Source organism: Aulonocara sp. 'chitande type north' Nkhata Bay, linkage group LG1, assembly GCF_057382095.1.
Source record: "Aulonocara sp. 'chitande type north' Nkhata Bay isolate Kocher_YH1m ecotype deep benthic linkage group LG1, A_spYH_male_GT1.1, whole genome shotgun sequence".
Lineage (NCBI taxonomy): Eukaryota > Metazoa > Chordata > Actinopteri > Cichliformes > Cichlidae > Aulonocara > Aulonocara sp. 'chitande type north' Nkhata Bay.
Window position 1 is genome coordinate 7,286,383 of NC_141344.1, and position 26,768 is coordinate 7,313,150.

The 26,768-nt window shown below is 38.7% G+C and overlaps 1 protein-coding gene across 3 annotated transcripts in view; it reads left to right on the top strand.

Moving 5' to 3' along the window:
- ntrk3b (neurotrophic tyrosine kinase, receptor, type 3b) overlaps positions 1-26,768 on the top strand; it is a 229,631-nt gene that overhangs the window by 99,549 nt on the left and 103,314 nt on the right. For all 3 annotated transcript variants that reach the window (XM_086311146.1, XM_086311226.1, XM_086311314.1), the window contains exons 4-7: positions 6,917-6,985; positions 19,789-19,943; positions 20,454-20,596; positions 21,976-22,117. In XM_086311146.1, coding sequence (XP_086167272.1) covers positions 6,917-6,985; positions 19,789-19,943; positions 20,454-20,596; positions 21,976-22,117 — 509 coding nt within the window. The remainder of the gene's footprint in view (positions 1-6,916; positions 6,986-19,788; positions 19,944-20,453; positions 20,597-21,975; positions 22,118-26,768) is intronic.

The following is a 26,768-nucleotide window of genomic DNA, read 5'->3' on the forward strand; positions in this document are numbered from 1 at the left end:
TTCCATATATAAAAATAAATGAATAAATTGCATCTCCGCTCACACTTTGTCATTATGAATTACATTTTAATCAAAGAAGAGTAATGGTGACAAATAATTTAATTTCTTTGCTGCGAGTCTGTTAAATATACACCTACATGGAGATATTTATCTTAGCTTAAAATAAAGACTGCAAACAGGGAAACATTTAGTCTGGCTCACCCACAAAACAGAAAGAAAAAGCACCCTACCAGCGCCACTAAAGCCTTCCAATCTTCTCACATTCTTACACTTGTTTATCTAAGCTAACAGTCAAGCATATACAGTGGGGCAAAAAAGTATTTAGTCAGCCACCGATTGTGCAAGTTCCCCCACCTAAAATGATGACAGAGGTCAGTAATTTGCACCAGAGGTACACTTCAACTGTGAGAGACAGAATGTGAAAGAAAAATCCATGAATCCACATGGTAGGATTTGTAAAGAATTTATTCGTAAATCAGGGTGGAAAATAAGTATTTGGTCAATAACAAAAATACAACTCAATACTTTGTAACATAACCTTTGTTGGCAATAACAGAGGTCAAACGTTTACTATAGGTCTTTACCAGGTTTGCACACACAGTAGCTGGTATTTTGGCCCATTCCTCCATGCAGATCTTCTCGAGAGCAGTGATGTTTTGGGGCTGTCGCCGAGCAACACGGACTTTCAACTCCCGCCACAGATTTTCTATGGGGTTGAGGTCTGGAGACTGGCTAGGCCACTCCAGGACTTTCAAATGCTTCTTACGGAGCCACTCCTTTGTTGCCCGGGCGGTGTGTTTTGGATCATTGTCATGTTGGAAGACCCAGCCTCGTTTCATCTTCAAAGTTCTCACTGATGGAAGGAGGTTTTGGCTCAAAATCTCACGATACATGGCCCCATTCATTCTGTCCTTAACACGGATCAGTCGTCCTGTCCCCTTGGCAGAAAAACAGCCCCATAGCATGATGTTTCCACCCCCATGCTTCACAGTAGGTATGGTGTTCTTGGGATGCAACTCAGTATTCTTCTTCCTCCAAACACGACGAGTTGAGTTTATACCAAAAAGTTCTACTTTGGTTTCATCTGACCACATGACATTCTCCCAATCCTCTGCTGTATCATCCATGTGCTCTCTGGCAAACTTCAGACGGGCCTGGACATGCACTGGCTTCAGCAGCGGAACACGTCTGGCACTGCGGGATTTGATTCCCTGCCGTTGTAGTGTGTTACTGATGGTGACCTTTGTTACTTTGGTCCCAGCTCTCTGCAGGTCATTCACCAGGTCCCCCCGTGTGGTTCTGGGATCTTTGCTCACCGTTCTCATGATCATTTTGACCCCACGGGATGAGATCTTGCGTGGAGCCCCAGATCGTGGGAGATTATCAGTGGTCTTGTATGTCTTCCATTTTCTGATGATTGCTCCCACAGTTGATTTTTTCACACCAAGCTGCTTGCCTATTGTAGATTCACTCTTCCCAGTCTGGTGCACGTCTACAATACTTTTCCTGGTGTCCTTCGAAAGCTCTTTGGTCTTGGCCATGGCGGAGTTTGGAGTCTGACTGTTTGAGGCTGTGGACAGGTGTCTTTTATACAGATGATGAGTTCAAACAGGTGCCATTCATACAGGTAACGAGTGGGGGACAGAAAAGCGTCTTACAGAAGACGTTACAGGTCTGTGAGAGCCAGAGATTTTCCATGTTTGAGGTGACCAAATACTTATTTTCCACCCTGATTTACGAATAAATTCTTTACAAATCCTACCATGTGAATTCATGGATTTTTTTTTCACATTCTGTCTCTCACAGTTGAAGTGTACCTCTGGTGCAAATTACTGACCTCTGTCATCATTTTAAGTGGGGGAACTTGCACAATCGGTGGCTGACTAAATACTTTTTTGCCCCACTGTAGACTTACCACACAGTTCTGTCAATATCTCAAAAAAACCTCGTCAAAAATAACTTTACTTTCATAGCTTAATAGCTTCAGTCTTGTTTCTGTATATCTAAATGAACTATCCATGTGGTGGTTAGTGGTGGTGAACACCATGGAGCTGAATCAGAGAAGCTGCTCAGCTGCCTGACCAGTAAATGGTGCCACAGAAGGTGGTCAAGATTATCCAAAAAAAAAAAGACAAAACTTTGGTGCCTTCAAAAGTGTCGAGTTGGCAGCCAATCACAGAGTCAGTCTACTCTCCCTGTGGAACACAGCAAAGTACATTATGTTCCCCACAACTGAGTGATAGAAAATCTCCACCACTAAAGAAATGGAGCCTGCTCATCCTGTTCTTATACACAGCCTCTGTGTTGGTCTTCCAGTTTAACTTGTTGTCAATATCCTGTCCCAGAATGGACGCGTGTAGCCATCCTTTTCCACCTGAAGTTAGTAATGGAAGTAAAAAAATAAGGTTTAAAGACATCCATATATTATGACTTAAACTGCTGTTTATAATAGAGTATAATAGAGTTATGAGCAAAAACATACCTGAGGTTTTAAATTGTAGAAGTCATAAATGGCCCAACATTGTCATTGTAGTTAGTAAAATAATTTATTCACTGGGTTGATATTACTAAACAAAGAAAATGCAGCTTTTCATAGCATATTACTGTAACAAAATTCTGCAAATGGAGCAATTTTATATATTTTTAGAAAAATATTTTTCAAAAATTTAATGCATGAAATTGGATCTTTGCTAGTGCTGTCTGCCCTCTAGGGCTAAGGGTGGGTATTTCATGACATGTTGCATTACAATGATTAATTTTTCCATTTAGGGTAGCATATAAAATAAGCAACAAAATCTTATACTGTGCTTTGGTGTAGGTCTATTTTGAGTCTGAAATCTTTGCTTGTTTGGAGCTCTCAGGTCTAATGTATTTAGATTATAAGGCCTTTGTATGTATGGCTGATGTAGTTTGTCAATTGACATGTACCTTTTTGGAGATCTGTGGTCTAAACATGTGTCTATTTCGGGATGTGTGATTTGATGCTGGTGTTGAGCAGCCCTGCTCTGCATCAACTAATGAGCTGCTGTTTGCTCGCCCACCTTTTGCCTCTCTCTCCCTGTCTGTCTCTCTCCCCCTCTCTCTCTTTCTCATTCTCCCATAATGTATTCTTTCAGTGCATAATACAACCCCTTTGGGAACACAGGTTTCCTTTTGGAGATGAAATTTCATGCAGCATCTTTACATATTCTGCCACACATCTCCTCGATTTAGAGCATTCACATCAGCGTACATTTCAAGTGTGTTTAACCAATACGTGTGAGTGTGTTTATGCAGATGTAAAAATTTCTTAAATCTGCAAGTGTGTGTGTTTGCATGTGTGATTGCATGTGTGATATCACAGGAAATAAGTCAGACCTGCAACATCCTTAGCTCCCTGTTGCTATAGCGACACGTCTGGATACAGGAGCATCAAATGTCTTCCATACAAATTAACATATTAGACTGTGTGTGAGTGTGTATGTGTGTGTGTGAGAGAGAGGGTCAGGTCAAGGTCAAGGTCAGGTTTATTTATATAGCACATTTCCAACAGCCGATGCTGCACAAAGTGCTTAACAATAACAATAAAATTAAAAACTACAGTGTAATACAATAATAACAATAGAAACAATAGAGAGAGAGAGAGAGAGAATATTAAAACTGCATACTCTATTGTGTGTATTTGGCACTTTTTATTTATTATTTTATTTGTTTTATTATGTTATTTAAATTATATATCACACTGTTTATACAATTTCCATGTTTTTTAGACACATTCTAATAATGGTCTTATGCTCTGTAATACAATCCTGATGTTACTGATATATGTAGAAAACTGTTCATTTTAAAATTTTTACTAATTAGGTATCCATATTTTGATAAACAACCTGTTATCTATTTGCTGAATTATATTTTGAGTTGCTCCTTTAAGGTTCAGTATATGTATCATAAATTACATCATGTCATTTCCTGTGACTGAATAAATCATTTCTTCCTCCTCTTATAGATGCTCTTACTTTTATATCAGTTCAAAGCAGCAATAATGTGCAGAATATATGAGTCACTGAGCGAGTGTTGCTCTGAAACTACAGCAAAGAAAACAATGATCAGATAAAATGATTCTCTCATGATGTAATAGAGCACTTTGATGCTTCATATACAGCTAATAGGATTCAATGTTGTACACTGCTTTATGATAAACGGCTATTTTAAAACCCTTACAGAGAGGTTATATGATTTAATAAATGTATTCATAGATGCCTGATGTTCATATTTAAACTAATTCAAGGTTCTGGTCAAATCACTTGTAAGTCTCTGGTTGTTTGCTATTGAATTTAATGGCTTCCTAAGCCGGAGGGTTTCCTTAAGTCAATTGAATTATTTGACTTGAAAGCGGTCAACTTACTTTTATTGAGTTGGCTGAGCCCTGAAGCTCCACTCAGCCAGGGCTGGTCCCTTTTCTTTGTCAATAGTACTTTGCCTTATTTTCATCCATTAATACAGGCATGTGGATTCTCATTGCAATTAGGCTGTTTAATTTTTTTCTTACTAAAATGTGGCTTTGTTATTTAAAGAAAATACTCCGACCTCTTTGGTTCTTTGGACACTTGCAGATCCATTTTTAAATGAATAAATGTGTTTTCCCCATTAATACACTCAGCAACCTGTAATGACAAAGTGAAAATGTGTTTTGTTTGGGTTTTTGTTTTTGTTTTTTGTACATTTATACTTACTGAAAACTTCTCATATTCAGTATTTAGCACTTCAGTTTGTAATAAGGTGAACTGGAAATCAGACCTCAAAGCGCTGTATCTGGTGAACGCCTTATCATCTAGCTAATACAATTCTAATGGTAAAGTATGGCAGTTGCTGTTTTAGTTGGGGGTTGCTGTTGGGGTGCCTCTCAGAACCAGGAACAGGGAGTTGGTCAGAACTGTAGAAGATGAATACCCCTTCAGACTGAAATTGATTGACACTGTCCACCCCCAAAATAACACACACACATCATTTGCTCTAGCTGTTTTTATACTCTATAGTTATGTGTCAAAGCAACTTTTAGAAATGGGTTCTCCCATAAACTTGACAAAATTGTGTAAGTTGAATTTTGTGGGCGATCGTGGCTCGTGGCTCAAGAGTTGGGAGTTCGCCTTGTAATTGGAAGGTTGCCGGTTCGAGCCCCGGCTTGGACAGTCTCGGTCGTTGTGTCCTTGGGCAAGACACTTCACCCGTTGCCTACTGGTGGTGGTCAGAGGGCCCGGTGGCGCCAGTGTCCGGCAGCCTCGCCTCTGTCAGTGCGCCCCAGGGTGGCTGTGGCTACAATGTAGCTTGCCGTGAATGTGTGGGTGAATGACTGGATGTGTAAAGCGCTTTGAGGTCTTTAGGGACTAGTAAAAGTGCTATACAAATACAGGCCATTTGCCATTTTGTAACTTGTTTTGACATTGCAAAACATTTTATTTACCGTAATTGTCGGGCTATAAGCCGCTACTTTTTGCACAAGCTTTGAACCCTGCGGCTTTTAGTCAGGTGCGGCTTTTCTATGGATTGTCCATGATTTTTGTCATATCGTAAGACGATTTGTTTTGTGTGTTCCGCTGTTGTACGGCACTACGTTGCCTGGCGGAAGGATCGGGGTTCAAGAGTGGTATGTTAGTCACATGTCCGTCCGCCAGGCAACGTAGTGCCGTACGAAGTAGCGCGAAAAACAAACTTCAAAGTAGCGCTACGCGTTCAGCGGGAGTCGTGGATGATGAGCGGTGATAAACTTGCAAGTTATGCCCAAAAAAGCAAGTTATGCCCAACTCCACCGGTGGATTCTGACAGCGTGGAAAAGTGTGAAAACATCCACGATCACCAACGGATTTTGAAGGGCTGCACTGCTGCATGATGGAGAGGAGGACACCGCCACGGCCCTTCTGAGGGTGTTCGACTCTGACACTGACAATGAGGATTTCTTTGGTTTTGAAAGTGACAACGAAGGAGAGAAGCGGAGAGTGGATGACGAAGCCATCCTGAGCCTGTTTGTATCCGACACTGGAGAAGAGGACTTTGGTGGTTTTAGTGCGCAGGAAGAAGAGAAAGATGGTGAACGACTGACTTTTCTTCTTGTTAAAGCTGTGTCACTGCACCTGAGCCTAAAAGGTAGTCCGAATCTATTTTTCTGGTGTGCTGTAGGCTACTGTTATGTACTACATGTGCAAATATGTACCCATAACTTGTTTTTCAAAATATTAATAAAAGTGATGTCTCCAAACAGCCATCTCTTTCCTGACAATTCCCTTTGTGCATATTCTCTTACATATGATAAGTCAACATTGAAACACCTGCGGCTTTTAGTCAGGTGCGGCTAATGTATGTACAAAACAGGATTTTCCCCTGATTTTAGCTTGTGCAGCTAATATTTAGGTGCGCTTTGTAGTCCGGGAAATACGGTATATAGAAACAAAAAAAAAAAAGCATTCTGTTTTTTCCTAACATTAACTGAATCCAAAGCCTGTAGAGTCATTGCTGCCACTATGTCTCCTTCTGTGTATTCAGGTAAGGTTCTGAATGTTTAAATAAGGGATTTAAACATTTCGGTCTTAAATTATAAATTTGCAAACATCTATAAAGGCATAAACTTGTGCTTATAGTTCATTTCTTCTAGATTGATGGGGAAATGCCAGTTTTATCTGTTTAAAAATAAATCTAGAACATTGCAAAAAAAAAAAAAAACCCAAAGAGACTAAAAGTTTCCCTTTAGCTTAAAAGGGGGAGAAAAATGTCAAAATGACCCCACAAAGCTTTGCCATTGGGTTTCTGGAACTAAAAGACCTCGGAAATGGAACAGAAGAAATTGTACAAAAGCAGAACAAACATGACATCAAGGAAGGGACCTAAAATAATTCACATAAAATAACTCGATTTAACATTCCTTTTGTTTTTCTTTCTTCCACAGAAACTTGTCAAAGAATCCTCTCACCACTCTGTCATGGCAGCTCTTCCAGCACCTCCAACTCCAAGAGCTGTAAGTCTCGTCTGATCTGTCTCGCTGCCTTTTGTTTGTATTTTATTACAGCACTTTATCACTGCTCCCTACGTACTATCAGCCTCAATACAAATTGTCTTCACCGCATACCATTATAATTCCTGTCTTTGTTGTACAAAACCTCTAATTTGTCGGAGCGCATGCAGAAGACTGGCCCTATAGGCACTATAGTGGCACTGTGATCTTATAAGTCATTTGTTGACTTAATTAACGTGCACAAAGGAAATTTAATGGCCTGGTAGGAGAAGGGAATCTCACCCCGTTTCCTTGTTTGTTATGAATATTTTAGTGATCATTGTGTTTATGAAATGAGTTTGCTCTTTCACCACCAGGGAGAACATTGCGATGTGGACCCGCTTGTAATTTACACATCATTACGCCTGTCAGCGCTGTCCATCATATGAACCTTAGCTGCTCCCCGAACGCTTGCGCTCCTCATATGCGCCTCCTGGCATATAAAACTGTGGTATAGCAGGATGTGATACAAGGCTATTTCAAGCAGGCCTCCTTATTGTGCTATTTTCAGAGGTAGAAGCAGAGCAGGCCCACAGAGAGCACGACACAATGCTGATCTCTGGTCGTACACTGCAAACAGCAGAGCAGAGGGATAACCCTACAAACATGTTGTAGGCTTGCATTTTGGACATTTAGCTTCAAACGTAACCCTCACACTTGCAGGACTCACCAATATTACGGAGAGATGTTTTTTGTTCTGTGTAGGAAGCAGCTCACACCATACCCTATAACAGAGCTACACAAGTGTCGTCTCACTGTGGGCCCGCATTGGAGGCAGATGGGTCTCTGAATCCCTCTTTGTGCCTGTTATTGGGTTGTGAATTTTATTCCTGACTGAAAATGGCAATTCTTCACATTTGTTGTCTTACCAGCTGTCCAGTTCTCAATCTAGTTTGGCATTTGGCTCATCTTATTATTCATACAGGGTCTAACTTATATATAAAATATCTTTTCCAAAGTTTTTTCACAATTTTCCTCTTCCAGATCACAGCGTAAAATATAGCTTTACAAATGATTATTAAAGGCCTTGAAAGCCTGGGATCCCACATGAGCAGTATTTTTTGTCTTTTTCACAAGAGATTTCTCTATTTGTGTTTTTCTCTCTATGTCAACTCATCATTTTTTAACCTTGGCTTTATTTATTCATGAATGCATTATGTTCTAAAGAAATCCTTAAAAAGCAAAGTTAAGTCAAAATCTCTGGGGCTTTAAGTAAGCATATTCAATAACTGGAATAGCCCTTTTTTAAGAAGTTGCATACTATTGTAAATCTGTAGCATTGTTCTGCCAGAAAAGGTTGGCTGAGATTAAGTTATTTGGCGCCGTCTGGTTGAGGTGTTTCTGGCATGTCCAATTAGGGTCACAATCAAGAGATTACATCTCTTGGCTGGCTTGGGAACGCTGTGGTGTGGCCAGTGAGTGGGGAAACGGTCCGGGCATCTCTTATTAGACGCTGCCCCTCCGACCCAGACCCAGATATGCATGCATGCACGGCTGCATGGATGGATGCATGAATTATGAGAGATTTTCACTGAAAAATCTTTTCTCCAGTCGCACAGGCTGCAAAAAAATTTAACAACACATAGTTTAACTAGACCAATACTGAATATATAGAAACATGCATAAGATTCATCTGCAAAGAAACTAATAGCCAAAACTGCAGAATAAATCTTATTTCTCTTTTTGCCATAAATAACAAACAGCAGCACAGCAACAGCACATAATGCATTTTTTGTATTAATACATTGTAGCTTTAATTTCACACACAAGATCCAGAACTTTTTCCCTAAGTAAACACTGAAGGCTGCAGTGTAATTCAACAATTAAATGACCTGAAATCACAATGTAAATCACACAAAGCAGAGTAAAATAGTAAGCTCAGTTTCTTCCTGAACCAAATCACTGTTACAGCTCACAGGGCACGATTTGCTCTGATGTGCAATCCTATTTCTTCTTAAGCAACCATTCTAGATGCGTACAAATGGTGCCTTTGTTTTCCTACATGAAAAGCAGGGCCAGGGTGATGCCCGTGTTTCTACTGAATGCTGATGAGGAGTGAGGGCTTATGTCTATTCCATTTTGTGTGTTTAGTTAAGAGGTGTCAGTCGAAGTGGCGTGGCGGCACAGACGTGGGTCGAGGCGTTATGCAAAAAGGAAACCATGTGGAATCAGGCCTTGCTAATAGGAAATGAGTCACTCTATCATGAGCTGGCGACGTGTCCCTGACATCATTACTCTCTTTACCGTGTCTGTATGGTCACCCGAAACCAAATTGGCTTGGAAAGTGCCAATCATTCAATCATGCCAAATGAATCCTGCTCACCGGACAGCTATTGCCTTTAATTATTAGAATATTTCAAAATGCAGTATCAATGATAAATGCCCACCCGTGTTGCTCAACCACACTGATATTATGTAAATAGAGGAAGATCAAACCGGCTGAAATAATTTCCGTTTTATGTGACGAAAGGAGAGCGTGGCCCTTTGCCACGACGGTGTCGCTAAACCGTGTTATCTCAGTCACTCTAGGCACTGTTATTGTAATTATATTTCATTCTTTTTTTAACAATGAAAGTGAACCAATTTCAAAGCTGCAACACAGTGGTGACAGTGACCTGCAATGAATAGGAAATGTGCAAATGGTTTAATTTAAGCCTGGAAGTCCTTTAAATAACAGCGTCTCTGTTGGTTAATTCATTGTATGTATCATTACTGCTACTTAAAGCATTGCTCTAATTGCTTTCACAAGTTGTTGTGAATGAGAATAAAGGGGGGAAATGATGCGTACCACATGGCACGTGCAAATAACAGTTTTTAAAAAAAAGAATTTAATTAATACAGATCAAACGCTGACCAGGAAGATGATACAAAAAAAACGATAAAAGTACTCACTGACAACACCATTAAGCAACACACAGTTTCATCAAAGGAGCACTGATTGGTCAAGTTTGGAATTAAACGCTGCATTTCCTGCTTCTGAGTGCTGCTTTACACATACCGGTAATTAAACTGGTGTAAAGCATGTTTCCGTCAGTAGAAAGTGGTGCGCAACAGCTGCTTTAACATGGAGGCATGACTCCTGTTAACCTCAAACACCCTCTACATTTTCAGTAGCTTGCTGTGGTTCAGATACGTTGAACCTGCACCTCATTCACCAAATATTACAGTGGATCCATTACAACGAGACAACATTGAAGAGGGTGAAGGAGTTGTTATCATTCAATGTGTTTACTCTTATCAAACACTTCTTATCAAGCCCACTAACGTGTAACTCTAAAACAGTTACTTTGTTTTGCAGGTTGGTTGCACAGATATTTCACACTCCTTGCAATATCTTAATATCAGTAACAATGGCAATACTATCAGGGAAATCTCAATAATCTCAAGTCTTTTGTGACTCCTGTGAAAGGCTTCAACATCACATTGAAGCCATACAATGGATGTCTGCTGTGTGCTGCCTCTGGATGAGACACAGATAATCGGCTCTGCCTTTTTGTCTGTGTGCCCTTTAGCCAAAGGACTGGAGCTACTGCGATGTGGTGCAAACCCAGCCAATCATAAGCCATACAACGGCTGCAAATATTCTTCTTCTTTAGCAACTGACGCGATCTGCCTGAGGCAACGCGCCTCTCGAATCCCTTTATTCTGTTAGCGGCTCTTTAATCCCAACTCTCAGGGAAGCAGCGGCCGACGCAAAGTCAAACATTCAAACCTCTCGCTGCAAAATGGAATTTTCTTTGAGTATGTGTGAAGTATGAATGGATCAAACTGGTAATCTTGTGATATGGCTGCCAGGTGATTAGGAAGAATTAAATGCCGAATTTCCAAGAGCAGCATGACAGGTAAATTGCTAAAGTTTAACCTTCGTTTTATTAGGACCTAGTTGCACTCAGGACAGACTTACTTAAATGCATGACATTTACATGGACTTTTCAGAAACATCAAAGACTGACTCACATGAGGGTAAAGGAGTATTAAAATGTTAAATGTGGTGGAAAAGACTTGACTGGGGGCAGCAGTGGCCTAGACTTTCAAGAGGTCACCACATGCTCTGAAACTCAGACTGCTGGGTACAATCTGTGCAGAGGGAAGAAAACGTGTCAAGTTGTCAACACAGATCTTTGTGAAAGCAGCCACGAGTAAAAATTTTAAATACAAGGCCTTTCCCTTTTAAAACAATACCTCTGAACTACTGGTGGGGCATAGAGACACTTAACACTTGGCTGAAAAAGCTCTGTCACACCAGATGATGTCTTTACTGTTGTAGGGTCATCTTTTAGTTTGGCTTAATCTCTTAGTTTGACACAGGACAGCTGGAGGAAATTTACTGTATCGCCTGTAGCACGCTTTGTATGCTTACATACATCAAAACCAGTTTAGGTTCTGTGGATCTATTGTGCTTTTTCCGTATTTTCCATCATATTCTGTTACAATGGCCAAAGTTTAAAAAATGAGAAGAGCATATGTACAAGTTATGCCTGTGAGCCAAATCTCCTTTTTCATACTATAATAACTTGGTTTCTGAGATTTATTTTTTCTACGCTTGGCTCTGTGTGATGTTATTGAGAGGGGATATCAGGTACACCAATCTGGCTTTGAGCAGCAAGCCCTACACTAGTCAACCTCCTGTTAGGGAGAAGCAGCCAATCTCAAGATAGTTGGCTTAACCAACTATCTTGCCGATTTGCAACAGTTAAAAACTAACAACCTGATTACCCCACATACATATTTTATGAGTTTTTTTTACTCAGAAGTAACACTGCAGGACTTGGTTGTGCATTAGCAACAAAAAGTTTCATTTGAGCCTGAGAGGGTTAAAGGCAGGTTGGCCTTAAAGGGAAGGAAACTAAAATGATTAACGTTGTTTCAGATGGTGCAGTTCCTCAATTCAACCAATCAATTCCCAGTATGTTAATAAAATGATGAATAAAAGTGAAAAATATGAATTATTTTGAGCTGTGAAATATGCAAATCTCCTCTAGTAAAGTCCAAGAATAAAAAATATGGATCTGAATGAGCATAACTGGCCCGCTTAAACATTTAAACAGTCATACCAAGCTCACGAGTGTGCGTTTACACCTGTGTAATAATTACCCTGCCCCACATACAGTGAAGAAAACTGTCAGATACATGAATACCTAAAAACTGAAAGCCCAACCGCTTTTACATGGCATAGAATTTATACAATTAAAATGTGAGTAATTGTAATGGTATACAGGAAACAATCCCATGGCAGCATGACAGAAGCTCTCACTTGACGCAATTGCTCTGACTTTAGGTATGACTGTGTGATAGATTCATATAAAATGCACTTTGCATTTGTGGTAGTATAAATAGTTGTTTCAATGTATACTGATTATCTGTATGTTTACTTTCCACCATATCTGTGATGATGCACTTAAGGTATTTAGAGAAGTTTGATTAAAGCCAGTAAGTTAAAATTGAATTAAAAGCTAAATACATAATATTAAAGGTTCCCATCAGATGTTTGGTAATAGATGAACATGTTCTGCTTTGAATCATATTTTGTGATATAAGTTAAAATTGTTTAGATGGATTCACCCTCAGTGAAACATCTGTGTATCAGTACACAAATATGAAAATATACATGGTGCAATTTTTAATATTAGAGTTGGGAAAGTTCTGAGGATATCTGAATAAGGCATGATGTCACAAATCGTGTTTTCAGGGTCACACCTCAAGCTCAGGTTTTAAGAGAATCATGTAAAGATTTTCAGTTGAGGAATCTGAAAACAGCTAGTATCAAAGTCTGCTCATTCACCAGTCTGTGTGTCTAAAAAATTCACAAGAAGCAGAAAAGACCAAAACCTGTTTCTGAATTTCAGGAGAATGTAACAAACAGCAAAATAGTAGAGCCCAAACCAAACCCCTTAAAACTGGTGCTGCTAAATTGAGGTGCTGTATTTTTAGAGTCATCAGCCTATTTTCAATGAAATTTGAAAAATCAGATATTCCTTGAAATGATAAAGCATCGTGATTCAAGGGGTATAAACTATTCCAGGATACCAGTAACTCTGCAACAATAGTTCCTTAATTATAATCAAATGTGCACAAAAATAAAACAATCATTTCCTGCCTTTTCACCATAGGGGCACGCACTTGTTAAATCACAGTTTTCACTTTAAACTGAGTCAAACAAACAAAATGCTTCTAAGCTTTTAGTCGTTTTTAGTAACATTGAGGTTCAATGTTAAGGGTTTAATTTATTTCTGATGTTTTCCCTTTCAGTTTCCATTCTCTTCCCAAACAGTGTTTTTGTGCCCTGTAAACAACACTTTTACAAAATGGCCTGCCATGTGTTAATTTGAAAATTAAATGGCTTGGTTGTGTTTTTCCAAATAGTGAGTGTCTAGGAGGGATTGGGTGGTATTAAAGTAAAAATAAGCTAATAATTAGCTTATTTTATCAGTTGTTCACTGGCATAATAAGCAACAGATTTGTTGTTAATGATTTATATTTAGATTTGTCATTCAATTTTTTTCTCTGAGCATTAAGTGTCAATATTTTGTTATTAATTTGCATTCTCTGATGTCAAAATTGTTACACATTGGTAAAGCTACGAAATTCTAATTTATTCCATCAGACTTTCTCACTTTGTGCCAGATGTTGGGTGTAAGTTTTGTGGGTTGCTAAAATGAGAGAAAGAAAATATCAATTTTCCTGTTGATGTCAGAACATGCTTAATCTGACCGAGGGGGAGGAGCTAAAACTCCATGTCGAGTGACAGAGCTACACCAAAGCTCAGTATAAACTAAATGAGGAGCGTCTGAACTGTGACTCATGTAAGGCTACTCTAATAGAACCCAAGAATGAAAATGTGCTGTGTGAAATGAGCAGAGTAATTTCCCTGTTTATTATGATGACTTAAAGCAGATAGTGTAATTATATGATACAGTAAAGTTGTAAGCAATATAGTTGCCTATTTACTCATTTGGTTGATACTTTGAAGTACTTCATTTGTTACACCAGTGAACCACTGAAGATCTTTATTACTAAAAACAGCTGGAAATAATATAAAAATGAAAATATACATTTGCTGTGGGTTGACAAAGCAGTCTCTGTCTGGTTGCTCTTTAAGCACAGTAGGCGAAGCAAGTGCAAAGAAGGCATGGATTCTGGCAGTCAAAACAACATTATTTTAAGAGGGTGTACTGGAATAGTAAGCATAGAAGTGTTCAGGCTACAGGTAGTAAAATAAGAGCTATCCATTAAAGCAAATTACAGTAATGACAGTACTATATAGATGCCAGCCTATAAAGGGGTATTGCATACATCTTTCACCACAAATACTACAATCATAAAAGCGTTTCATGAAAACAGCAGCTGAAGAATAAAAAGAATCCCAACTGAAACTGAAACTGGGAAAAACACCTTAAGCTCTTGCTCACTTGGTCCATTTTTCCTACGTGTAGCCTTCCCTGACATGTCTCTGGTGTCCCCACTCCTCTCCACGATTGCTGTGCAGGAGCTGTTGTCGATAAGCCAAAATCAGGTTTGTCTCTTGAGACAAATTATCTCTTAGTGGCTTGAAAAAGAAAATAAAAGAGTAAGGCAACGAGAGAAAAGCTGCAGGGACACTGACTGACCAGAACAGTGCAACTTTAAAGAAAAGCAATGACGAGACAAAACAGTGATTTATTTATTTGCAGCATGCCACTTTATCCATGACATAAGCAAAAGATGCAGCGTGAGAGTGATGGAAGCGGTCCAGCAGCAAACAGGAGTGTGAAGAAACGATGATGCACACTTAGCAGAGTGTGCTAAAAGCAAGTGTTCAGGGGAAAATGCTTGTTGTAAATCTGACTTTGTTTGAGTCGACTGTTCATTTTTTCGTTTTTTGACATTTATTCTCCCTGAATACTTTATACTACCCTGTGTCAAGACTTTATCCACTTTCTGCTACACAACAAGACATTTTTGCTGAGGTCAACAAACAGTGCGCTGCTGATTTGAGACCAGTTCATACAACATCTATTTACTGAACCCAATACTTTTGAATAGACGTCTGTTTGTCAGTCAACTTCTTCAAGACTATCCAATCCAATCTGATGGCATGACAGCTCGATTATCTCTTTTCCATGCTGTAATAATAACAATAATAATGACAATACTCACCACACAGTTTGATTGACAAGTGATCTATGTGAAGTGATGTGCAGAAAAACAACAGCAAAGAATGCTCTGCATGAAAATTGGAGACAAAAAATCAGAATAATGTTACCGAAAATCAATAAATAAAGGCCATTTATTATATAATAAAAGCAAAAAGCCTGCCAAACTTTTGCTTCTAGTACAGTACATGATACCATGATAACCAGGAGATTTAAAACTTAAAGCAAGTTTAATGTGTGTTTAATGCATGAAAGCTTAATTCATTCTAGCAGACTGTAGCTTAAGCTACATGTTGCATCCTTGTTGTTAATCCATGCAAAAGAGCATCTGTGTTGAAATCCAGTCTCATTCCACTGCTATTCTTGGCACAGCATCGTAAACATGTCAAGCACTCTTGTTTTCCTCCCTGCACTCTTTACGCATAGTTTTGCTCTACGTGAATGTCTCTGAAGTGTGAAAAATGGCAATGTATAAGAATTATCTGAGAACTGCTAAGAGCTGCTTCTCAAGTAAATTATACATACAGTTGCTTTGGTTGATTTGCTGGATACTGAGCCAAAACCCCCCCCCCAAAAAACCAACAATACTGCATAATAACATTCACACAGCTTATGAAAAATGCTTTTCTGAGGTAACCTAGCATACTTACAGCTACTTCTATGGAAATAAAAGTAACACTCCATCTCATATTAGATACTTCATTTAGTATACTCTAGATTCAGTATACTATGCTGTAAATTATAATGTAATTTTTCTGATATCTGGCAAAAATCACTTGAAATGACTCAAAAACTGCGTAGCTACATTTCACTAGATTCCTTAAATGAATCAACACCACCATCTTGCACACGCACCAAACAATACCAAAATGCAGTACATGAACAATACAAGGCCTTGTTAACAAAACAAACAAACAAGAAAACAAGCTTTGAGTGGCATCAACATGTTATCTTCCTCCTACTGACCAAATACTTTTTGTCGCTTGTTTTCTACTATGTAGCCAAGATACTAACCACTGAGGAGTACAGTGTTCTGTACTCGAGTGTTTGGAGGTGATGGTTACACTGCACTGTATGCAGCAGTACTCACGGTGACTTGAGATATAACAGAGCTAGGTATGTTAGTCCTACATGTTTGCGTCCTTCCAAAGACAAAAAAAGTTTTATGGTCATTGTTTGGCATGTCTTGTAACAGTTTACCTTTTTATGGTAAAAAGGCATCCAAATGGCAATAACTGTTACCGTAAATACCCTCATACTATCCTCCACTCAGCCATTTTATTTTGTTATCAGTAAAGTGGTTTAGCTAGAAGTCAGCTAAATATTTCATTTCTTCTTGGAGACATTAACATCTGTAGCTGAAGTAAGCAAAAGCCAGTTAAACCGGTAACCCGAGCATTTATAGACTAACATCTTTGTACTGAATTGCCACAAAGCCAGGAACAACAACACCTAGTCAACCCCGGCAGCTCAGCACTGTGGTAAAAATAAGCCAAATAAGGCGATTTATTAAACACATAGGATTTAAAAACTTAAAATAATTCCTCCAGTAAAAGGAGAGGAAGCAGTGCATTCAAGCTGAGATCAAAGCATGCGAACAACAATGAAGTATATGGCTTATCATTGCTTGTGATCCACGGCTCCTCAGCTAAAGCACCTGTGTGTACATTTCCCACAAAAACAGCCTCCGGTGGTGATCATTACCTCCTCTCTGGAGTAGCAGGGTGGATCGTTAGCCAGCTTGAAGGAAACGCCATGCTGTTAGCTCTCTATATCTGGGGTCACACTGCTGTTTGCTTTTGTTCTTTTCTAAGTCTAATCTGCTCTCCTTCAGACATGTATCAGCTTCCAGCTGTCAGTTTGCTTTCTTTTTTTTTCCTGTTGTCTTATTGCTTGTTTAGATGGGAGCACTCTAAACTCAAATGGTTCTTTGTTACTGTAGTGCACAGGCTGGGCACACATTTGAAATGCCGGGTTTCTGCTTTCCCATTTAGGTTTGACATCCCTCATTTTTCAGCTGTATCTGTACAGGCGCCGATCAGCTTTACCCAGAGGAATAGTGGGTAATGTATTGAGGTGGTGGTTCTTGTTAATAATGACCATAATTACAGTACAAGAGGGAAAGCCTCAGCCGCCCTACTCTGGTGAGCTTTGATCCCTTGTGGTTCAGCTTGCTCAGCGTTAAATGAAAACCTTTAACCTTGAAATTCTCTTCAGCACCATGATGTGGGGAGGTACCTGTCTTTCCCTAAATGTGTCCTGAAAAGAAATCCGAGCTATGGTTTGTATTACAGTTCGAATTGTGATTCTGAGGCGGTTATTGTCCTTAGAGTTTAGAATTGCCTTTATAAGCTGTTGAATTTTTCTAAAGTAATTTTGTTGGAAGAAAAGCACCATTAAATAAAACATCTTACAGTAAACGAAGATAAACATCTAAGTGAATACAATCAATTTAATTTTATTTATAATCTTCTTGGCATCTTAGTTTGAGTACTTTGTCTTATCGCTTCAGTAAGAAAGATAGATTTTCTGCTCGAGATGTTACCTGAGAGCAAACCTGCAGTGGTAAAATGTATGAATATCCTATAAGTTCCTTTTTATTGCAGTTTTTCATGTTGGAAGGGAACCAGATGAAGGCTCTTTCATAAGCATCGCAGTTTTCCAGAATGAATATATATTTGGTACTATTTTTTTTATTTTTTTTAGCTGAATATATAAGTGATAAAAATCCTGCAACTTAATCTTCCCTTCAAACGTTCCACATAGAAATTGAATCAAGAAAAGACAAAAAAGGTACACCTGCAATGGTAAATGTAACCAGCAGCCATCCGTGGTAGTAGCAGGTAAATCGTAACATGTTATTAAACACCTCAACAGTGGTATTTTATAAAATACACTAAAATATTGATTTGAAATATCAGTTAATAATCAAATTAATAACTGTAATGAAAGTGACATTATTAGTTAGTAAATTTTAAGTATTTGACTTTTCTCAACAACAAAGCTTGGCAGCATTGTACAGTATTAACCTGTGGCCTTTCTCACTCTTACTTTATCACACATTGGGGAAAAATAGCCCGTCTAGCATTTTTTTTTTTATAGGTGAAAGTATAATGATAAAAATGTCAAATATAATTATATATGTTTACTGCTAATAAGTGTTAATATTTTGAATAGGTTTTCTGCTGCTGTAATTAAAGGGAAATTGAGTTTACAGTTGGCTGGTGCGGTGGAAGGACCAGTGGGCTCAGTGAGTTAGCTGTCACATAGTGACATATAGTGATACAGTATAAGATCCAGTGGGCAGGTGATAATAACTGAGATCCACCTGTGGGAATCTATTCTCATTACTTTATACTGAGTGGTAGACATAGTCCATACATTATTCATGCTTTCTGCAATATCTTATTGACCTTTGTCAAGGGCATTTGGACAGGCATTCATCTTGACTAAATTGACCAATCACAGCTTCCAAATTGGACATATGCAAAATGCAGAGGTGGCATACTGTGTTGAATAATGTGGCCCTTTGGTGCACCCGTCTGTGAGACTGAAACGTATGCACAGTGGAACCTCGTGATACCTGTCTGACGCTAATGCAGCCTGAGACTGATAGCCGGAACACTGCTCTGACCTTTGACCTCCTCACATTTGAATCCTTCAGTACAGCCATTCGTTGTTTTTCCTCTTGTCTGCTGACTCAAATTAATTTGACTTTTACAAAACATTAGAAAAGGTACATCTGTGGTGGATATTGTTTGATCAGTCGCTATCAATTGATCTGTGATTGATGTTAATTTGCTCGCTGATTAGATTGAGATTGTGGTAAAAATGCTCCTCTCGTTTTCCTTGCATGCAGTTGTATTGCCTCAAGCCTTGTTGCTCATGCAGAGCTTGGCAGTAATGCATTTTACCTCCGGTGACAGGAACTGAAGGTTTACCATTGATTTTTAAAATGATTACTTTCTGGGATATGTATAACCCTTTCCTGCCCTACATAGATTTTTTTTTTACTATAACCCACAAGCACAAATAATGACTGCTAAAATTATAGTAATTCAAGTTCTCTTATGATTTTGTAGTATTTGTTTTTGGCTGCTAGTGTTTCATATCGCATGTGCAAACTTCTATCTTTATTGAATGATTTTAAAATATGTGCAACATTTGGGCTTCCTGTGCTTGCACTGCCTGACTAAAACACCTTAAACACCTCTGGTTTGTTCACACTTCTAAAAATATTTAACTTCACTCCTGAGCAGCAGGCTACCATTTTAGCACGAAGCCACTGCAGATAATTCAGTTGTACTGCTGTGATAATTACATTTGTCTGTCTGTGAGTGTCATAGTTGTAAAGTTGTGTAAGGATACATCTGTGTTTCTGTGAACTACACTTGGTGTATTTTAATATATTGGGAAGATGCATGCTATATATTCTTTGTTTCTGGTACTGCTGCTATTTTCAGTGGAAATCACATGTGAAAAAACATTAGCAACATTAGCTGCTATTTGTGTAATAATACATTTTTTGCTTTCATGTTGTTGTTAAGGCTCTTTATGTTGTTGTAATATTGCTGTAACTGCTCACCGTGTGTTTTATTCCGTCTGTTACTGATATTAATTATGCTTATTTTTAAGGCGTCTGGATGGTGTGGTGTTCGACTGCGGCTGTGACATCCGTTGGATCCAGTTGTGGCATCAAAGAGGAGAAGCAAAGCTTAACACACAGCAGTTGTACTGCAGGAATGGAGCCTCCAAGATACGACTGGAGAACATGTACATCCACAACTGTGGTAAGTGTAAGAGGAGGAGGGAAAGGTGAGATCTGTGATTAGAAAGGAGAAAAAAAAATAAAAAAGAAAGAAGAAGCAGCAGAGGAGGGGTGGTAAGAAGAGGAGTAAGGCAGAAAAAAGAAGATTGGCTGACAACAAAGCAACACGAAAGCAGGGGAAGGAAGGGAGGGGTTAAAGGTGAATTAGAGGAATGAGAAGAGAAGCAAGGAGAGTAGTTGAGACAGGAAAGGGAGGAGGTGTGACAGAGTTCAGAGGGTGAATCTGATGTGAGGAGCAGTGTGTTGATTCTGACAGAGGCTGGAGTCTCTGCAGTATTATCTCCTGGCGGTGACTCATCCCTGTGACACTGTGCAAGCGTGTGAGTGTTTGTATCTGGATGTGTGTCCCGCTGCTTCCTTTGTACTAATTTTATTACATTAATGAAAAGTGATTAATTGATTTGGTGTGAAAGTATGTAGACACCGATGGCGACAGGTGTGCAGTAACGTGTGTATACGTGTATGTTTTCAGACTTACCAGAGATCAGTGTAAGCCACAGCAGTGTTTTGGTGATGGAGGGTGACAATGTGACGGTGAGCTGTAACGGATCCGGATCACCGCTGCCTGAAGTAGACTGGACTGTCAGCGGCCTGCATTCCATCAACACACATCTGGTTAGACATGCATATATACTAAAAACAGCAAACATATTAAAGATTTTTTTTAAATTAATTACATTGCCTTACACCAACAAATGTTTTTCTTTTCGCCTGCTTTTCAAACATTGCTTCAGGCTAATATACAGTTATTAAGCTGAAATAATCCTGTTAATTCTCATTATGATAACTTAATTCTTTGAGCACAATCTAATGATTGATTTCTCCTTCACTGCTACACCTCATATTTTGTTTTGCATTGCACTAAACTGTGTTTTTACATTTTCTATACTTTAATTATTTGTGCTTGTATTGTATTTTATGCACATCGGAGCTTCAGATTCATTAATTACTTGTAACACAAAATTAGTTCAGGTATGTAGTTCACCTTGAAAGGCCTCAGTGGTAAATTGAGGTGTCAGTAAGCGCACACTCTTGTAGGATTAAGCTCTAAGACTCATTGCCCTGACAGAAGTTTCAGATAAATTTTAAGCAAATGCTGAAGAACCAAAAAAATAGGCTAAAGATAAATCATCTACAATTTTCTATATATTCTGTGTATAACAAAGAAACCGGAACAAGTCTGATTGGTTCACTGCTAATAATGTCTTTGCATTTAGATGATGTTGACAGGGAAACCTAAAACTGTTTACTATGTGGATAGACTTTTTGTTTTTACCAGGTCCAAGATTAACCTATGATTCTGTGATTAGATGTGCAGTAAAGGTTATCAGATTTGGGGGGGAAAAAAATCAAAATTGCTCAAAACAAACAACTTTTTTGTGACAGAGAGGCCTGGGTTGAACCCACGGTGAGCCTGTTAACCGACTAATCTCGCTCCCCGAGAAAGGCCCCAGGGAAGAAAAGAACAGGAGTCTCTGAAATTGCTGTGTGACTGTATTTGTCATCTGTGTCTTTAATGCTTGCAGTGACTTTACAGATGAAAGCTACTTCAGCCTCAGGCTTGATGTTTTAGGGTAGAAGGATGCTGTTTCGGGATGAGTGAAGTGTTTGGGAGTAAGAGCCTGAACAACTAAAAGCAAGAAAGGAAGCATGATTGCTTTTCACCATTAGATTCCTAATGGTGAAAAGCAGGGTGGTAATTAGTCCAGGTACTGCAAAATTTGATAATATTGCTCTTTACATTCTTCCTGCCATGCTAGATCTATGCCAGTGAAATCAGACAGGGAAGTGATTAATTCCCACAGGTATCAAGTAGTTCTTGACTTTATTACGTTTCCTTCCACAGGAATTTAACTAATGAATAATTAACTTTCATTTTAATTAAGTAATTAAAGATTTAAAACCCACTGGTATAATGGTATTTGCTGTACAGTATATCCTTCAGGTACCTAAATGCCTCTGTTTTCTCTGTGCCTCTCATACTTTTCCCTTAGTCAAACGTATATTGGCCCAACATCCACTCTATCAACCTCACTCTTTTCAACATCAGCCGAGATGACAACAACTTCCAGCTGACCTGCATCGCAGAGAACGTGGTGGGGATGACCAATTCTTCCATCCAGCTCAATGTACAGTGTAAGTTGGACGCTTCCTGTGATTTAAATACTATTGAAACTCCGTCCAGGCACTGTAGCAGGAGATTTTTAGCCCCACTGTAAACACACTGACACATTAATTTATGCACATTTGCATTATTGCATAAAGAGAAAATTATTGCCTTAGTACTTTGCCATTCATGGTCTATATTAATGCTGCCCATATTAAGTGAAGGTAAGTATGTTGTAATAAAATAGTTGCCTATTATGACTAATTAGTTTGACTAATATCATAATCTGCATGGCTGTTTATGTTTAATATCATCGAGGTTAATGGTGGGACATTAAGAATCACAACTGCATTCAGTTTTTATTTAAAAAAGATGAATATACTGTGTGCACACTGTGGAAAAATATTACCAGTAAACAATGACAACAAGAACATAGAGCAATTAACAAAAAAAGAAGCATAAGGGCTGTTTTAATTCTTTTTTAAGCCTTTGCTTTCAATTTGCAGTGATTTTATGTCAAATGTTAAGGAAAATGTGTTGCTACAGTGAAAAGACATGCTGATTTTCTTTTACGCTGACTAATTTTCATTTTCAGTTATTAAGATCTGTAGCCAGATCATTTAACTGAAACAAATGCTAAAGGCTTGAAGTTTTGTCCAAAAATTGGAGGTGTTCAGGTTCTCACTGTGTTCGGATCTAAGCCAAATGTAGAAGTATTCTGTAAAGCATGGCCTCTTCTCTTAGGAAATCAAATCTACCCTGTAAGTTGACAGGTCACCTAACTCTGCCAGAATTTCTGCCTGATTGGTTATTGTTTTCACTACAGTTTAAATGGGGTCACAACATCTGATTAACTCCTGATCCAATCAATGATCTGCCTCCCATATTTCGCATATTAGGAACGACACATGCATGGGGTAACAGGCAGTGCTGCTATAATCTTTCTTTGGGCAAATCTTAATACAACACTGCAACAAACCCATTCTGTACACCTGCGAGAGACAGCGGTGCAATCTCAATAAGCAGATATCTGCATATGAATATACAGAATCTGTAGGCAAGGTGTAAAAAATAGTACCTTAAGCTTCCTTGTTTATGTTTTTAGTCCACTAGTCTGAGTAATTTTGACCAATAACACTTGAGTAGAGGGTTTGTATGCCGTTAAACAGTCTGTGTGGAGAGCAGAAGAGGAATTGCATTTGCGGGAAAAAAATAGTCTAACCATAATCAGCTTTATGCTTTTTCAGAAATGCATATGGTTGTAAATATCAAGGATTAGCAGATAATTAAAATCCGTAAAGTCAGTCAACATACAGAATATAAGTTGTAATGCAAAGAACCATGAATCAAATGCTGGAATCCAGATAATTTCTCTACATAGAGATAACATGTCAGTACTAGATGAAAACATGGTATAAGAGCCTTCAACCTTTTTGGCAGCTAACTTTAACCTGCTAAAGTTTTGACAGCGTTTCACAGTTTTTGATTGTTTTTGTTACTGTGGCAGCATGCTAACTTTCCATAATCAGCTGTCAAGACAAAGAGCGTCCGATGAGAATGGGGATGTTGAAAAGCAAACTAAAATGGAAAAAATTTGTTATATGATCTTCAGGGGAACATGAATGTCAGTTGTCAGTTTCTAAGAAATCAGAATGTAAGTTCCATCTGAAGATTGCAGAAGATGAAAGATTTGGGAAATATCATATTCAGCAGTACTCTTTTTGTACAAAAAATTATTATCATCCCTCCAGCAGTCAATGAGATATTTTCGTGTGGACACAAGTGGTGAGCCCAAAGCCATGCTGCTAGCATGGCTGAAAAAAATGTTAATCTATCATGTTGTTTGCTCAGTTAGAGGGAAACAACCCCAATTAACCCAGCTATAACAGGAATACTTAACACTTGACTGAAGTCACCATAACATTTGTATTGTGTCCCTCAGTAGTTGTTTCTTGGTTATTAAATCTTATTTCCTCACTTGTCATGGATCTTCTAACCAAGACTCAGATGCTTAAAATTTGGAATTATGTTGCTCTGTTGTTGAAGACATTAATCAGTAAAGCCTGCTGGTTTAGTGATTACTTGGAATGAAATCTTGTTACCTACCACTGTGCAAGTGGTTTATCTACACTGGAGGCCATCAGCTTGTCTGGGGACTGTCATGGTTTGGTAAAAATCTGCGAGATTTGGTGCAATTAATAATCCAGTTTACTAAAAGATTGAAAATTTCAAAGTATCAGCGATAAAATGGCATTTGAACTGTTTGCAGCTTTATTGCAGAAACTTTATAGCACATAATAGTCGATGTGATAGTAAATTCTGTGCCAGTCCTAAAATTGTAGCGACTAATAAGTGTATAGCACATAATACTGCTCTTGTTATCTTTTTTAAGACATAATGAATAAATGTAAGCATTAAATGTATATGTATGCAGTAAATGTATGTAATATGAGCCTATACATTTTGAAAAAGGAGTTCCTTAGCCGAACACTGTGGATTAATAAAAATGCAAAGATATGTGGAATTGTTCTGATGCTCAATCAGCCAAAACGCAAAAATATAATAAGTTGCTCTATAAAATACCTCATTTTAATTAAAACTTTAAATCAAGTGTGGGCAGTATGAATGCTTGGAGCCAAGAATTCTTGGTGGTTTTTTTGTGCATAAAATGTCTTTCATGGCAGCTTTGATGGGCTTATGTTGGGGACAGAATATATCATGTATTAATGACACTGACTGTCTGAGAGAATAATTTAAAACAGGGGGGAAAAAAACTTCTTTATCAAGCAGAACAGCCAAATTATGCAGGTACATTTAGAATGCAATGAGGTGTTGCACAGCTACAAACCAAGTGAAATTGATGTAGCTAATTAGCAAGAATGTACCCTCCAGCCCACATGAAAGCTCTGCCTTGATCTGAGTGGAAAGAAAAGGAGAAAGGAGTCTCACCCTCAGCTATGATAAAGCAATGATTTGGTAACCACTCCAACGTATTTCTAATATCCCAACCACGAGTTACAGTATATACTTGAGCTCTTACATAAGTTTACCCAGTGGATTGGCCCCAGGCAGATTTGGGACAGTGTATTCAAAGCCAGTATTAATCAAAGGTGCCTGACATCCTTCTCTTTGTAGCAAGCCTCCTCTTGTAGAACTCAATCTATTGTAGCTGTTTGCGATGCATCATGCTACAGGACAGGGGAGATTTGTCACCAATTCAAACACTCCCTACTGGAGCAGAGCTTGCTAAGGACCATGCTAGAATGACAGATTGACTTTGTACCATGTAGTCTTCAGGGTTTCCTCCACATGGACAGTCTATGGATGTACATCCCCAGGCTTTTTTTTTTCTCTCCTGTTGACACTCTGCTGGTGCTGCAAATTAACTTATTAATTTTTCACCACATGCTCTGATGGTAATTACATTTCCTCCCCTGTGCAGCCTATTGTCTCTGGAAATGTCATAAAATAGCTTAAACTGCTTCTCTGATTAGGGAGTAATCTGATTGACAGCGAAATTACCAGCCGTCAAGTGACATTCTCTGCATTCAAAGATGAGTTCCCTATTTTAGTGAAACCGTAATTAAACACAATGCAAATTCTGCAGGCACATTGTTCTTTTGCTGTGTGGAACAATAGCTGCTCTACAGCAGCGTGGACTCACATGTTTTCCTCCTTTAGTGCCGTAGCCAAAGTGTAGCTCTCTATTAAGAGTATGGCACTAATTTACACCTGTATTAGTAGCTCTGCTCCCTCATTAGCTGTACAGGTAGAGCAGGGCGTAATCTCTAATTAAGGATAATTAATGGGGAAATTATGTGATTGAATCCCTGCTGTGACTCTACATGTACAGGTGCTGCTTCTAACAGGTTAAACTTAATCGCAATGGGCTTTAGCCCCGGGGAATATGAAGCAATATCTGTCCCACGAAGCTGTTGCCTCCCCTGTCACCGCCAGCCACGATGTCGTATCTGTAGTTAGGCTGGAACATGGCATTTGAAATACACCACCAGTGTTACCACTAGATAACATTACAACTAGCCTTGTATTCAATGTTCTTGCTGATCAAACGCATGTAGTTATCAAAGCTTGTCATCTGTATGAGCACCACGAGGACACCATGTAGTTATAGACTGCTATGTGGCACAGTAATGACTTATATTGTATTGACCGAGACTGAGCTGACAGCCGAGCTGAGGGGAAAATGGATCAGTCACTAACTGTCCATCAACAAGAAAATTTCTTTTTCTTCCTCTCTGTCTGTTTTTTTCTCTCTTTAGGCTGTATAGTTCTATAGACACCCTCACTCCTTCCTCCTCCTCCTCCTCTGTTTCTTTACTGTCATCTGTTCTCTTTTCTTGTTGCACTCAAAATCACAGCTCTGCACACGCCCCCACACCATCCCATTCGCACATACACAAGCCGTAGCCTTTAGTTCAGTTGAATGACTTCATTGTCACTATTGTCTGTCACCAAAGCAATTTTTTTTAAATGACGGCTTTCACACACCAATAAATAGTTTGTTCAAGTCTTTAAAGGGCGATCATTTGGATTGAAAACATGAGCTATCAGTGACAGAGCTGAAAGTGACAGTAACTTTTATTATCAGCTTATCTGGCAGGCATTTCAAATTAATTAGTCACAGTGTATTACTGCTAATAATTAAGCATGATTGCAGTG